Source organism: Eleutherodactylus coqui, chromosome 6 (assembly GCF_035609145.1).
Source record: "Eleutherodactylus coqui strain aEleCoq1 chromosome 6, aEleCoq1.hap1, whole genome shotgun sequence".
NCBI classification, from domain to species: Eukaryota; Metazoa; Chordata; class Amphibia; order Anura; family Eleutherodactylidae; genus Eleutherodactylus; species Eleutherodactylus coqui.
The window spans coordinates 36,116,110-36,132,127 of NC_089842.1; the positions used below are offsets into that span (position 1 = coordinate 36,116,110).

At 45.7% G+C, this 16,018-nt stretch overlaps 1 protein-coding gene across 2 annotated transcripts in view; it reads right to left on the reverse strand.

Moving 5' to 3' along the window:
- Positions 1–16,018, reverse strand: part of UBE4B (ubiquitination factor E4B) — a 65,633-nt gene that overhangs the window by 35,249 nt on the left and 14,366 nt on the right. For both annotated transcript variants that reach the window (XM_066606584.1, XM_066606583.1), the window contains exons 2-6: positions 14,729–14,915; positions 5,226–5,361; positions 3,021–3,108; positions 2,783–2,927; positions 2,428–2,653 (exon numbers count right to left, since the gene is read on the reverse strand). In XM_066606584.1, the coding sequence (XP_066462681.1) occupies positions 2,428–2,653; positions 2,783–2,927; positions 3,021–3,108; positions 5,226–5,361; positions 14,729–14,915 (782 nt within the window). The remainder of the gene's footprint in view (positions 1–2,427; positions 2,654–2,782; positions 2,928–3,020; positions 3,109–5,225; positions 5,362–14,728; positions 14,916–16,018) is intronic.

Below are 16,018 nucleotides of genomic sequence, written 5' to 3' on the forward strand. Positions count from 1 at the left end.
AGTCACTTTTTCAACGGATTGCCCCAATTCTCTTGGATCTGTTATCACAGTCAGTAGCGCTGATAAGATTCTTTCAGCTCATAACCTGCTGGTAGTTCACAGCAGGACGCGAGCTGTAATCGTGGAGAACAATGCAGCTGTTTGCTTATGCAGAACAGCTGTATTGTTCACCGAGTGATAGCGGCAGTGACCCGCTCCACCTGCACAACTCTTAAGTAGCTACTTAGCTACTATAGACTATGCAAAGATGATCGTTCTAAACTGTCAAACTATCTTTTGAGAGACTTTTGAGCGATCATTTGTCAGTGCAAATGGGGTATAAGTAATGGTGCTTGTAGGACAAAGAGACGTGTGATGTGCTTTACATGCTCACCCCGCTGCCCATCCCCACACTGTGACCCATGGAAGTCAGAGTGCAGACATGTCTGCAAACCACGCACTCCCATAGAGAACAATGTACGTTACCGCACTAGCTGCAGAGACGAGGCCGATGTACTGTTCACCTGTCAACTTCAAAATCAGTAACGACGTGGGAACAGGGAGCGGGGCGAGCATGCAAGGCAAATTCCTGAACTCCACAGGACCTGTCCGACAAGCATCATAACTCAGTTTACGGTGCTCGTAGGCCATGACTAGTTCCCTCTAACCATGAAATCATTTTCTTTTCTTAGAATGCTGTAATTTGCGGTTCCTCTATTATTCCTCCTGGAAATATATGAATAAATTGACAAATGGATGTTGCTATTCCCTTGTTCAATGGAGCGTCCCTCCACACTCTCACACTGTCCAATCAGTAAGCCATCCTCCCCACTTTTTCCAAACTCTTCAAAATTTCTTCTGTCTGTATAACCTCTGCTACTATAAAGAACCCAAATGTGTTCCGAAACAGAAACCTGGTGGTTTTACCATGGTTGTACAGACTATGAATATTATTTATTTTTTTCCACAAATAAAGCCTAAAAAACTTTTAAATGAACAAGTTTGCCTCCATGCTGGAACTACTTTTAAACTGTCCAATCAGTTCTGACAGTCTCCAGGTAGAGTCCCATGTAGCCATCGCCACAAAGCTACCATGTGCCCAGCCAGTGATGTGGGTCCATGCAGCTGACAGATGAATTAAAGGGGTGTTCCCATCTCTGCATAGCAGGGTAGGGAAACAGCTGCCATCGTTAGCAGCTCCTCATTGAAAGCCTACGGAAAGAGCCAAACGCTTAGGTTAGCTCAGTTTCCGTAACGCTCATTGACGTAAATAGGAGCTACAGAAACAGCGTAGCACAGCATGCTAGTCTGTTTCCGTAACTCCAAGTAATGTAAACAGCCCAGCATGCTGTGCCACACCGTGTCTGTAGCTCCCATTCACGACAATGAGAGCTACAGAAACAGCGCTCCTCTCTTTCCATCAGGTGGTCGACACAGAGCGCTGTTTTTTTTTCCATGAAAGAGGTGTGTACCGATCTTGGGTTAAGTCTTCACTAGCTGCCAGTTGTTAGTGGCTACAGTTTGCCTAAAACCGCGCAGCCATTAACAACCGACTAACTCATCAGTCACCCGTACAGACGCGAAGAGCTGGCGAGATTGTGGGCTGCATCATTGCCGAAGCCGATACATGGAGCTGTACTCTCAAGAGTTCGTAGGAACAAACCCCTACTGCCAAGGAAAATGGTAACACCCAGCTGTCAATTTATTCATAGATTTTGAAGAGAAACAATAGAAGAGCAGCAAATCCCCCCAAAAGTGCTGCAGGACTATTATTTTATGAAGAATTCAAGCATTTACTGATGCAGACATGCCCGGGGCAGTGACCGTTCCTCTTGAGGGCAGTGGCTCTTTATGCCATACTGGTAGTTTCAAGAAAGGCAACTGGCAGCTCAAGAGGTGCCATATGGACACTCTTGGCATCCATCAGGTAAATGGGACTTCATAGATATTTTGACATGTGCTCCAGGAGTTGTCCCGGAGCATAGACACACTGTGATTTCACAATTCTCCAAAATAGACCCACTATTGGATCCTTGCCTTTTCCAACATTCATTTGCCAGATCGTAGGGTCGTGTAAAAAGGACAATGATAAGTCAATCGAGCAGCAAATGCTCGTTTGTCTTTTGATTGTTAATTTTCAGCAAGTCTGGCTGTACATCTGCCCGGGTCAACGGGGGTATGCAGCCGGCCTATGGGGATGAACCGGCTGGGATGAGCCGGCCTTATGGGATAGGTCCCCATAAAGGTTTCACGGCACATGTAAGTAAACTAGAACCGACTGACACGCTTGTCAACTGAGGCGCATTACATCGAAGCTAATAATCTGCCCATAAAAAAGGCGATTCCGCACTCACAGGAGATTCCGTTACAGAGATTGTGCTACCAGATATCACTTTGTGACGATTAGGCCAAACAGATCAATAATCCTAAATGTTAAACTCCACTTGCCTTGATAAGGAGCTGGCACCAAAGGATCCAGAGTTACAGAACATTGGGCTAGTGCCAGGTGTTGACCCAGAGTTAAGCAATAAAGTCTTCTCTGGGATGCGGGTTGTTGCGATCGGCTGTGACGTGGCGGTCAAGCTGGCGAACGGGTTGTCGTCTTTAGATTGTGTGGATATCATCAAGACTTCCATTAAAATCTGCCCAATTAAGTCTTTAAAATTGGAGTACACTGTAGATAAAAGAAGGCAGCAATAATTAGTAAGCATCATACACCGTCTTCGGAGGTGTGAGGCCTGCCGCGCCTCAAGACAATTCATTGTATTAGGTCTTGGCTTATTTTCAAGAACATAGAAAATACCTTCTTTAGGGTTTTGCCTGAATTGAGCAGATAGAGATCTCAAGAAAACAACGTCTCTGTCTCTGTCTTTCCAAGATACTCTGAAGATCTTGCAGACCAGCTGCAGGGACTGTTCTTCAGACACCTCAGATCCTGAAGAGGACTCCTGGAACCAGAAGAAGGCCAACGATTCAACCAGAAGTAGTAGAACTCCCCCCCAGATGATCCTACCATAAGAACTGCCCAGAGTCTACATTACCTTATCAGTAAGGCTCCTCTTCTCCCTGCGATCGTTCTCGTCCACCTCCATGTTCTCAATCCCTGAGTCCACATCCACCTGGGACATGCTGGGAAACAAGATAGAAGTCAGGGATATTAACTAAATAAAGCCATGTAAGAGATACGGTAAGGGTTAAACAACACTGGCCAAGGTTTCGCTGACAAGCGGGTCTATCAGACCTCTGCTGTACTTACTGAACGGGTCTACAGGGTTTTTAGAACATACTGTAAAATCCTTTTAGCATGATACTAAACCAAGTCTGCTTGGTAGAATTGCTTAGAATGTCCCTTTAACCCCTTAAGGACATGGCCTATTTTGGGCGTATTTTTATCTACATTTTTCAAAAGCCATAACTTTATTTTTCTGCGGCGAACTGCAGTTTTCTCGGTGCCATTTTTGGATATAGACTATATTGTAAAACTTCTATTAATTTTTTTATGATAGCGGGAAGAGAAATCCACTTCTGCCATAAGATTTTTTTTTTTTTTACAGCGCCAATCATTCAGCATAAATGTCAATTCATTTTTTTCTGCGGATCAGTACGATTACAACAATACCAAAATTATTATATTTTTTTAGGTTCCCACAATAAAAATTAAAATTAAAAAAAACAAAACAAAAACACGTTCTGGAATTTATTTCTAAAAATCGCTGCATTTAAAAGTCCTAGAACTTTTATTTTTTCATGAACTGAGGTCTGCGAGGGCTAATTTTTGGCGAGACGAGCTGTAGCTTTTATTGGTACCATTTTAGGGTACATACGGCTTTTTTGATCACTGTTATTGCGTTTTTTGGGAGGCGAAAATGTATTTAAAGAAAAAAAGAATTTTGCCTTTTTTTTTTTTTTAAAAAAAAACACTTTTTGCCGTGCAGGATAAAACGAGTGCTTAATTTATTATATGCATCGTTACGAATACAACAATACCAAATATGTGGGATTTTAATTTAAAAACAAAAAAAATTTCATGTCAATATGGAAAAAAAGCGCTAAAGGGTTTTCCCTACATTGTTATTTTTTAAACACACTTTTTATGTCCCTGTAGCGCGTTCCCTCTGTGAACCCTTTACATGCCGCGATATACATAGATCAAAACAGGGAAGGGGTTAACAGCAGGGGTCGCTGTCCTGATGCACCCCGCTGTTGCAGCAGGAGGCCGGCTATCGGTGACAGCTGGCTCCTGCTGCCGGATACCGCGGGATCTCTCCTGATCTTGCGCTATCCTCAGGATGTACATTTACATCCTATTCCAGGAAGGGGTTAAACAGCTGGATTTTTGGCGCAAATAATTAAACCAGGCTCACATGAGCGTGTGGTAAAACGCTGCGGTCTACCACTGCGTATAGCAGTGATTTTTTTACTGGGTAGGATAGCGTTTCTCATGCACAGTCTGACTCTTTCCCCGCTCTGTCGTTTAGTGACGTTGCGAGTAAATACCGCACGTGCGCAATGTAATTGCGTATGTACAGCATTTATTACGCGCCCATAAAGAAAGTAGAGCCCCATCGTGCGTAATAAGTGGTAAAATAGAACATGGGCGCTCTTTTTACACGTGTATTATATGTAATGTATATACACAAGTGTAAATGGATCAATGAAAAGCAATATACTTGCATTGACTCCATTCACCACGTATAACGCACACGTAATATGCTTTTAAATTACGCCCGTGTGAGCCTGCCTTTAGTTGAATTGCGAATTTCCGCAAGTGTATGATCCGTGGTAAAACGCTGTTCAATCAAGTACATGGGATTACACAATTCTGCTTACACTCGCAGGTCAGGATGGCGTAATCCGCTTGCAGGAAATAGAATGCTGCAGGTTCTATTTACTGCGGATGTGTGTGACAGAGCCCATTGTACTCTATGGTCACGGACATACTCGCAGCCCATACACAATCACATATCGTATAGGCTGCGGGTACCCGCGACGTCGCTAAGCATACAAAGAATAAAAAGCTGTACTGCGCACGACGGCCTGCATGAGTACACGGCAATACGATTACGCGGCTGTACGCAGGGTACCAGCCGGACTAACACGTTCTTGCTGCTAGGTCATCCTTTGGGAAGCTTTCGTCATCCACAAGGGACCTCGTAAGACGATATTCCTTCAATGAACTGTAGTCCTAAGACAAAACCTAAACCCGTAAAGCCGGTTCCGCTAGAATAAACTCCTCTGTACTTTACCTTTTTTCACAGGCAACGCTGTCGATGTCCATGCTCTGAGAACGAGACAGGGACTGGGACTGTGTTTCGAGGCTATTTGATGGGGAACTGCTGAGCGAACTGACGCCTTCACTGCTCTGACTCCGATGGGCCACCCCTGGAACACAACATGGGTCAATACATTAGTAAGAAAAAAAACTAATTACGTTTCTTACAGTAATGCTTAATCAAGGCAATTACACACAAATGCAGATTTTACAAAAAAATTGCCCTTTTTTCTGAAGCGGTCAGTCAGTCCATATACGCATAGACAGCCCATAATTAATCGCAGTTGCCTGCACTACGTGTTCTGCTAAAAAAAAAAAAAACTTATTAAACAGAAATACAAGTGGAAAGATTTCTAATTTTAATGAAAACCCACTGAAAATCAATAAGGGACCAAAAAAAAAAAAAAATGACACTGAAGAATTTACCGGTAATTCGGAACTCCAAGCATCATAGATTCCTATGATGCTTTAAGTTCGAGTCAGGAGACCCATGGTCAGACTGGGACACATCCGTATTACAGGAGCAAAACTGCGACCCAAATACGGAGGTGTAGCACTGGCCAAAGGGGTTGCCAGAACATCAATTGTTGATTTGTGGAGGTCCGCTGCTCGGGACCCCACCCAACAGATAGCTAGGCTCACTGTTGGCGCTGGAAGCAGACTGTGCTGTCAACACTGCAGCGGCCTGGTACTACAGACAACTCCCATTGAGTTCAGAAGGAGCCGTGCCTGCAGTTCCAATCTGGGCCACTGCAATACAGACAGCGCTGTCAGTTTCTAGCACCGTCAGTGGGCCCGGCGATCAGCTGGCATCACAAGCAGTGTACCCCAACCACCAAGCATTGCTGACCTATCTTGAGGATAGGTCATCATTAGTAAAAGTCCCGGACAAGCCCTCTAATGTAATATTTCTTAGAAGTTTCTGAAAATGCCAACACAAATGCTCTTGCAGAAATCAGAAGCGCTCACGTCAAGGAAAATCTTCACGGGTCACCTAAGGATCCGTCAGCCGTCGTAGCGGGAATGTCTATTCAAGTAGACACACGTTAATCTGAGTTCCCCTGTGTTGGTCTAGTTAGCACCACCGCGATGCCTCATAGCGCCGGCCTGTGATCACTAATAAATCAGCGAAGACATACACAGAGCTGACAGCGGCACGGAGCAGACAAGGCTGCCGCCTGACCGACTGCACTCCGTGAGGGGGAGGACTTAAAGAAATAGCAAGACGTCTCCAATTCACTGACAGGAAGCAGAGATGTTGGAAATGATGATGAAGTATAAAGATAGGTCCATATTTAAAAGGGATCTGCCCGATAGGAAAATTCATGTTTATATGGACTTTCACACGGGCGAACGGGATATCAGGCTGTTAAACTCCTTGCCATATCGCGCTCGGGAACGTGTGAGGTGCCAACGGATGCCAGGCGTTTGTGCGTCAAAAGCGCCTCCCATCACTCCAGCACAGTTGCGATCCCCCAGTGCGGCAAGTGTTTCGCATGGTTTTCAAAAGAATGGCGCTCATATTTGCGAGTCTCGCTACGCACAAAGCTCACACGATTTTCTCAGCCGTGTGTAAGTGGCCCAAGGGAGTACGCCAGCGTAAGAGCCCTGTAGGCCGTAGCCAGCAGATTGTAACATGCGATTTTTGTGCATTTGCGAGACACACAAAAATAAAACCCATTACTTGCAATGGGCCCGTTTACACGGGCGATTTTTCTCTCGCAGCAGGTCATATTTTTTGGGCAATATGTCTGTGGAAGCAATGAAAACAAAACTTTGCAGATGCAATTTTTATGCGAGTGTGATGCCAAGATTTCTTAGAACATGCAATTTTCACGCATTTTCATTAAAATTTTTTTTTTAAAAACACACACGTTTGGCAATTTCTTGCAAAACACATAGTAACTGCAGGAAAAAAAAAAATTAAGGCAGGTATCATGCTTGGCCATGTAAATCCAGCCCTAGACAGCTTCTGCAAAGGCTCCCAGCCTGGCGGGTCACACATGACCATGTAATTACATGACCCCGTCCGTCTACATGAGCACCAAGCAATAATCACCCAAATGTGTGGCTGACTGCCGGAGGGGAGCGGTGCGGTCCAGATCAGATCTGTACATATAACAGGACATCCCCTTTAAGGCACCAGTTGGTGGTCATGCATACTGTAGGTCCTTCTGTACATATAACAGGACATCCCCTTTAAGGCACCAGTTGGTGGTCATGTATACTGTAGGTCCTTCTGTACATATAACAGGACATCCCCTTTAAGGCACCAGTTGGTGGTCATGTATACTGTAGGTCCTTCTGTACATATAACAGGACATCCCCTTTAAGGCACCAGTTGGTGGTCATGTATACTGTAGGTCCTTCTGTACATATAACAGGACATCCCCTTTAAGGCACCAGTTGGTGGTCATGTACACTGTAGGTCCTTCTGTACATATAACAGGACATCCCCTTTAAGGCACCAGTTGGTCGTCATGTCCTGTTATATGTACAGAAGGACCTACAGTGTACATGACGACCAACTGGTGCCTTAAAGGGGATGTCCTGTTATATGTACAGAAGGACCTACAGTGTACATGACCACCAACTGGTGCCTTAAAGGGGATGTCCTGTTATATGTACAGAAGGACCTACAGTGTACATCCCCTTTAAGGCACCAGTTGGTGGTCATGTATACTGTAGGTCCTTCTGTACATATAACAGGACATCCCCTTTAAGGCACCAGTTGGTGGTCATGCATACTGTAGGTCCTCTTATTTTATTTAGGCACAATGAGTAAGCCGCCCAGTGCTGTCGGCCCTAAGCTGCCAGTAAGCAGCAGTGATCTGCAGAGCCCGTAGAGCGGAGGCTCCTGGATATTAGCGCTGCATTCCCTGAATAGCAGGAGGATTTACAAGAGTTGTATAAAACCAGATTGATGGCCTATTTATAAAGTTAATACGGCATCTGTGTTGGGAATACGTGTGGCTGGGAGACTCAGCCGTGTGACCGCTCCGTCCGCCTGGCAACGGTACAGTGCATATAAAAATTCCCAAGGGCTATTACCCCCTATTTTAAACTACTTTGCACCCAAAAAAAAACACCTTTACTATTGTGGATGGCTGGAAAGTGTCACATGATCCATTTCTCAGTTTTCTGCCTACAACTCTTTGCAAAACCTCTTGCATGCACACTATCCGTCCATCACCCACCAACACTATTCCACATTACAGCCAATCTCATTCCTTTTCTAGGAGCCATATAGTCTCAATTAGTTTCCCTAGTCAGTCTCCTTTCCCCTCTGGCAGCTATAAATGTAGTCCTACATCAGTCTCCTTCTCCCTCTGGCAGTAAAAAAAAAAAAAAATAGAAATATATATATATATATTCCCCAGTAAATTGACCGGCAGACAGATAATATTTTCGCAACGGAGTCTAGAGCAGCGCTAAGTACTTGCTTGCTCATAAGATGGTCTTCTCAGATTTGCTACATATTACAGTGCTACGGCAGAGGATCGGGTCAGATCCCGATAAGCAGGGTAGAAGCAATTTGTATAGGCTGCTGGTCTGTTAACAGGATCAATATGCCAAGAACAGGACTGAGAATCTGGCAGTGCTGAGAGTTGCAAGTCCACCAGCTTTTTAGATGGACATGTACATTGCTATACACTCTAAACACCAGGAGGCGCCATAGCACGTAAATACAAAAGCATAACTGGTCATTGAATCATTTTTTTAATGCGTGTAAATGGCAAATAGTTACTTTTTCATGATCTGTATAACAAAAGTGATATTTAATGGCAGAACAACCACTTTTACTTATGGAACAGTGCCAAGAAGCAGGAAACAGAACTTAGCAGCGGTTTTAGCCATTCTACTTACAGAAGATTCAGGACAGACGATAAAAGGGAATTCCGGTAAATTAATTTTGTTTTTTCAGTTTTCACCCATCCACTTGATGGGTGAAAACTGATAGCTCGGTGGGGGCTTGACTGCTGCAGCCCCCACGGATCTGGAGAATGGGGATCCTGCTTGGTCTACTTCCGTTCGCCTCTGTAGCACTATTTCAACCAGAATACTGTCAATTCCACAGATGCGCATGCGTGTAGCAGCTCCATTCATTTCAATGGGCTGACGGAAATGGCCGAGCCCCGTTCTTGGCTATATTCATCAGCCCATTGAGGCCGTGACAAAGATAGAAATGGCTGTGCTTGGCTATCAGCCCAATGAAATGAATGGAGCTGCGGCACACATGCGCAGCCGGCTCTCCACAGAAACTGATAGGCTACCGGGTGCAGCAGGTCTGAGCAGTAATGAGTCAACCGGGACCCCCCCCTAGGCGGGGGAATCAGTGGGGGTCCCAGTGGTCAGGTCTTTGCCCATCTATCCGTTTTCCCCAATCCAGCAATACGACTAAGAACTAGAATAAGTGGAACATGAATGAATGCAGCACCCGTAACGCAGGCGCTGGCATCACTGGCCTAACACAAAGTAAGCCGGACATCACCAAGTTGTCCACCAGGTTAGGAGCCTCCTCTAACCTAATGTGCCCTCCTCTCAGACACGTGAAAAGTCCATTTCCCAAGCTGCAACAACATGATCTGAGCTTGGAGAACATCTGACCAGACGTGTGTTTCTGCTTCCACAGCTGTTTGTGCTAGAGAAGGGCCCGAGCCCGGATGATACATAGCAGGCCTCCCCGCCGGGGACAAGATGTTCTGTTTACACTACTCACAGGAACAGCCACTTCTAAACTTGGTCCTTCCTCAGGATCCGAGCACATGATCACAGAGTGAGGCAATGGAGCAACAACTGCAAGTGGATGTGAGGAGTAGGGCTGTGTAATGGCAAGTGCAGAGTGTTTACACACCGACCCATCAGGTTCCGTCACTTTTCAGCTCGCTTTGCCTCTTCCGTATCTCCCATTTACTAGAATGCAGAACAACTGTACGGAATTCGAGGAGTTACAGCACCGACGGTACCTGCACATCAACCATTCCGGAAGGGCAGACAAAGTTTGCAATGTACATACTTAGTGCAAAAGTTTTACTGACGCATGTTCTCCTTGTTATACTACTTTTCAGACAGTTTGGGGAAGTGTGACTAATTAGTGTAACTTTCAATACAAGTTGCCAAATATACAGTATTGTACAATTTGTAGAAGAATGCATATTAATTGCTCAGTTACACGCTGGCTTCCCATTTTTTTGCCTAAGGGCTAATACCAACGGACGGATTTCTGTCGCGTTTCACGCAGAAATCCGCTGCGTTATCCCACAGCTCTAAGGTTCTATTGACCGTAATAGCTTTCTGCCTTTCAATGGTAACGATGCGGAATTGTAGTCAATGGAAGCCGGCCGTTACACAATTCTTCCACTGCGAGTACAGCGGATGTATCGTGCGATTAGGCATCACCGTGTCATGAGCTGCACTGCGCATGCCTGCCGGCTCACAGGACGGGACTCACGCGCCGGATAAAAGAGGCGAGTAAGGGGTCTTTGAGGGGCGCCGTGTCAGATTCCGCTGAGATATTCTGCTGGCGGAGTCCGACACGGCCGTGGGCAGGAGGCTTATAGGCATCCTCATAGTAACATATGAGGCGTTTGCAATACATTAAAGGGGAATTAACTTTTCAGATGACTTCTGCTCATCTGGCAGCTCGTGTCAGTCTTATCTATTGTCATTTACTTAATTAAAATTGTTGTTGCTTTACTACTCACGTTTGAAGTGGCTGCCACTAGGGGTCTCCCATCCAGCTTCTCTGCAATCCACTCATTATGGAAACGTCCTTGTTAATACAGAAGCTGTGCATCTAACAGGTGCGGTCTTCACAGACTGCAGGCTGACAGATGTGCAGACACTGTGATAAAGGATCTCTGCCTCTCCCCTGCCGTTACAGCGTGTGTGGGTATACTAACCATTAGGCCAGAATGACTATAAATGCCTGAACCATCCTAGGAAAGCAGAGGTGCAGGCATTCACATACTGCCTCCTTGCTGCTTGGATCAGAGACAGTGCAATGCACCATGGGAAGGGCAAGGACGTCAGGACAGTGAACTACTAGCAAAATGCTAGTCTTGCTACACGCACCCTCTGCAGTCTGTGAGGTCTGATTTTCAACAAATAAGTGGGTATGTAGAATCCGATACGTTTCAGAAAGCTTGCTGAAAACTCAGGTACGCTTTAATATTAACTTTCCGTACAGTACAGGGTGAGATGTTCCAGGAATTGGGTACAGGCAGATAGTTTCAGGTAGTACACTGGATAGGATAAGAGCGCACTATGCCCAGTAAACAATTGGTAATACACCAAAAATTAATGTCATCAGTGGGGTCTAGTTTTAGAAATCTGTGGGTCCAAGCTCCCAGAGCGGCAGAACACTGTGTGAGGTTCAGGTAACAGATCTCCAAGGTAAAAAGGCTGCACACGAAATATAAGGAGATGTTCATCCGCAGCGGAAACAATCCACAGCAAATCTACATCAACTGAAGGGGTGAAATCTGCTGCTGACAGAGGCCAAAACACATGCTGAATGGTGGGGATTTTGCTGGGGATTGTTTCCAATCCGCCCCATGTGAAAGCCCCCGAGTTTAGGTTTACAGTGCAGAATTTTCACATGGATTTCAGCATATAATCCGCACCATAATCCACATGTATCCAGCCTCCCATGGCTTGCAATCTGTAGGACTTGATGTCACTTAGAGATGTTTCCTGCATGGAAACCATGGTCACACGCCAATTAGCCCCATTGAGAGGGGAAAACCTGTGCATAGACCCACAGCATAGCAAATCCACAGCAGAAGTCATAAGAGCCAACCTCTGCTTTCTACTGCAAATACATGTTAGGCTCTCCCACAAGTTCCATCCCCTGTGTGAACATACCCTACGGCCCAATGTCCACATGCATCTCCCACAGCTCTAGAAGCTCATAGGGATGCACTAGCAGCCGCAGGGCAATTTAAAAGCGTGTGAATGTAATTTTTTTTCCCAGCATGCGGATTGCACACATGGGAGGAAATCACAGCATGCTCCATTTTGCCTGCGGATCCCACAGGACGGCTTCTATTGAAGTCAATGGAAGCAGTCATATCCGCGGCACACCCGCAGCCGTCATTGTGGCTGTGCCGCAGATCTGCGAGAAAGCAGGATATTATAAAAAGTTAAAAATTCACTGTGCATGCATCCAGCAAGTCGCATCCGCTGTGCTGAAGAAAGAAGATCCGCCTGGTGCAGAGGCGATCTGCGCTAGAGCCAGAGAGGTAACAGTCCCCCCCCAATGTCCGCGGGCATGGCTGGATTCTGATGCAGGATTCAGCAGTGGAATCCGTGCGTGCGAGTGGACATTGGGCCGGGGTACTTGCACACGGAGTAGATTTGTTGCAGATTTTCTGCAATGGATCCACGTGTGACATACAGATTTTCTCATGGATTTGCAGCAGATTTCAATCAAACCATTGCACAGGGTGAAACCTACAGTGAAAATCCAGAGGAGGAACAGACACGCTGTGGGACTTCTAATTCTGCACTGAATGTCAAATTACACACAGAAAATCTCTCTTTTGCTGGTTCTGCATTACACGGCAGAGATTTTGTTGCAAAAACAGCAGTTATTACTCGCCGTGTGCATTACCCCTAGGCTACATTCACAGGGGGAGTGGGGAAATCGCTGCGTGTCCTATTTTTTTGCATCCCTCGGAACGCATTGCTCATCGTTTTCAATGGGACAGTCAAACACATTGCATTCTGTGTGATGGAAACGCTTTGCGGATCCTCCAATGTGCATGAAACAAACGCCAGAGGATCGGAATTTCAAAGGCCCATTGAGAAGCGCGATATTGGGCCGGGTTTCTTGACCTAATATCGCGTCTACATGTGTGAATGTAACCTTATAATGTCTCGCTCTGAAAACCGTGGTCAGAGACTCCAACGATGTGACTAAACATCAGGAGCTCATTTAAAGCTTGAGGGTTCCTGTATGGCAGGCTGTACTCTATACCTATGTGTTGTTTTATGGGCTTTTCTCAGCAATTTCTCTTAAAACATAAAAAACCATTTCTGGGCTTTGTGTAAAGTTTGTTATTTTGTAACCAAGTCCCCCACTAGTTACACTGAGTGCAGCAACATTACACTGACATTATGCACCGGTAGGCCCATTCCACCAAACCTCTTATGGAGCTACATCACAAGGCAGAGCAAGTCCAGCCGCATCATCTGGATCTACTGGTCACTACATTCCTAGCTGATGCCCATACACATAGCATGTCTAAGTCAAAGAGATGCAAATTAATTCACCAATCAGTCAGAACATTAAAACCACAAAGAGATGAAGTAAAGATTACCTGGCCACAATGGCTTCTGTCAGGGATGGGATGCAGAAGGGCTCATTCACATCTGCATTAGGGCTCCATTGTGGCTTCCAATCTCTTTGTTCCGTTTTGGAGCCGAGAAACGGAATTAAAACTCAAACATTTCTGTTTTTCCCCCAATGATTTAAAAAAACAAACAAAAAAAAAAAAAAAAAAAAACACAGAAAGCTTTCACTTTACTCCCGTTTTAATTTTTTTTCAATGGAGCAAATAGTCCTGCCGACGAAAAGCCATAAAGGAGTCCTAATGCAGATGCAAATGAGTAGGGATGAGCAAACGTACTCGTTAAGGCAAATTACTTCAGCAAGTATCGCCATTTGAGTACATGCCCGCTCGTGCCAAAAGATTCGGGGGGAGCAAGAGAACGAGAGAGATCCCCCCCCCCCCACTCTCCCCCAAAATCTTTTCGGGCAAGCAGGCATGTACTCGAAAATGGCGATACTCGCTCGAGTGATTTGCCTTAACGAGTACACTCGCTCATGTCTACAAATGAGCCCTTAGGCGGCAAATGAACAGTCAGTTCTTGAAGCTGATGTGTAGGAAGAAGAAGATGTAAAAGAGCTGAGCAACTCTGACAAGGAGCAAGTTGTAATGGTGCATAACGGAGTCAGAGGATTGTCAAAACAGCCGGTCTTGTGGGGTGTTCCAGGTATGCAGCCCTAACACCCATTTAGACACAACGATTATCGCTCAAAAGCCATCTTTTGACCGATAACCATGTCTAAACGGGCGGTCATCGCACACCATTCGTTCATCGTTGACTTTTAGCAAGCTAAGTCAGCGATGAGCCTCATCAGCACCGCGTTCTGAGTTCTCAGCGGGCTACCAGCTGATAGCATTCTGAGAGTTTGTGGGAAGTCCAACCCATGGAGGCCATACCTCACACTATCCAGGACTTATAGGATCTGCTGCCAATATCTTGGTGCCAGATACCACCGGACAGTGGAGAGATCTGGTGGAGTCTATGACTTGTCAGAGTAGTTTTGGCAACACAAGGAAGAACTAGACATTAAGCAGGTTTTAATATATGGCTGATGCACATCTTCCATGGAAGGTACAGAGTTCTTCACCAGTTTGCAAAGTACATACAAGTAGTTAATGCCTTTACACATGCAGTTAGAAATACCTGATGCTCCTATGGGTGAGGTAGCTGGGGTTATACCCTGAACATTTAGGCCAAGCTGGTGGGACGCACTGGGGGCTGGTCCTGCTACTGGTGGTCCAGGTGGGTTTTCTCTTTGAGGAGAAGTGAGTGGAGTTGTGGGCTGTGAAGAAGGCCCACCAGCAAGCCGAGCCAGGCGCCTACGTCTAATCTGTGAAAAGGAAAAGAAAGCAATGAGTATCAATACTGCGTCCTTCATGCTGCCCAACATCACACGGCATCAGATCAGAACACTATGCTGAAGGGGCGTATATACTGTATTTAACAAACTGCAGTTCCCCGGGCTGTCAGCACGATCCGGTCCATATCATGGAGGTATTGGGAGCAATACTATATTACGCATTCAATTGAGCACCCAAAAGTCTTCATTGATTCGGTTTGAACCCTGGTAGAACAAAATGAATGGTTCGGAGAGAGGAGAGTAGCATGTAATTTATTTGAATTGGATCACTAGGTGGAGAAAAAAAACCCAAAAAACCCCACCACCAAACTGGCTTACCCTAAAGGACGCATTTTTTGGATTCGGTGACTGCCAGAGTCATATGCCACTTTTACACGGGACGATTCTTGCTTGCCCGAGCCAATGAGCTGGTGACGTCTTCACCAACTCGTCCGCGCTCGGGTCGACTCTTTAGACGGCACAATTTTAGCTTCATGTTATAATTCGTCGCTCAGTTGCTGCCCGCGTTTAAACTGAACGATCATCATTCGGTTCAGCTTGTTTGAACCATAATGGTTCGGTGCAGACGCAGCCTTGAGTGAGGTTTGTAATCCGAAAGTGTTCCTATAAATCGTTGGGAAGGGCGCCTGTTGTCTGAGTATTGCGAGTAGTATTTCAAAAACGTAACTTTGTATTCTATGAGAATTAGGGTGGTCTCACATCGGTGTTGGAACCCCCGGCCAGAGATTCCGTCGTAGATGTGGCGCAAATACTGGAAGATCAAGCAGTGCAAGCAGCGCTTTTTAATCCGGGCCAAAACTAGGCAGCTGAGTGGAAAATGGGCAGAGCCACTATAGTCAGTGGGGTCAGCCGGGTGATGTTCGGTTCTGTCCATAGACGGGACCATTCAGTCAGGGGGATTCCCCTTTCTTGTTTCCTGAACGGAGTAGGAAAGCAGAATCCCCAATGCATGTGTGAAACCACCCTTAGGCTGCCTGTCAACGGCCGCTACGGAATATCGCTAGCACTATTCCGCTGCAAGGAAGGTCTCCGCGATGAGCCCATCTACATGATAGGCTCTCTGTGGAGAATCG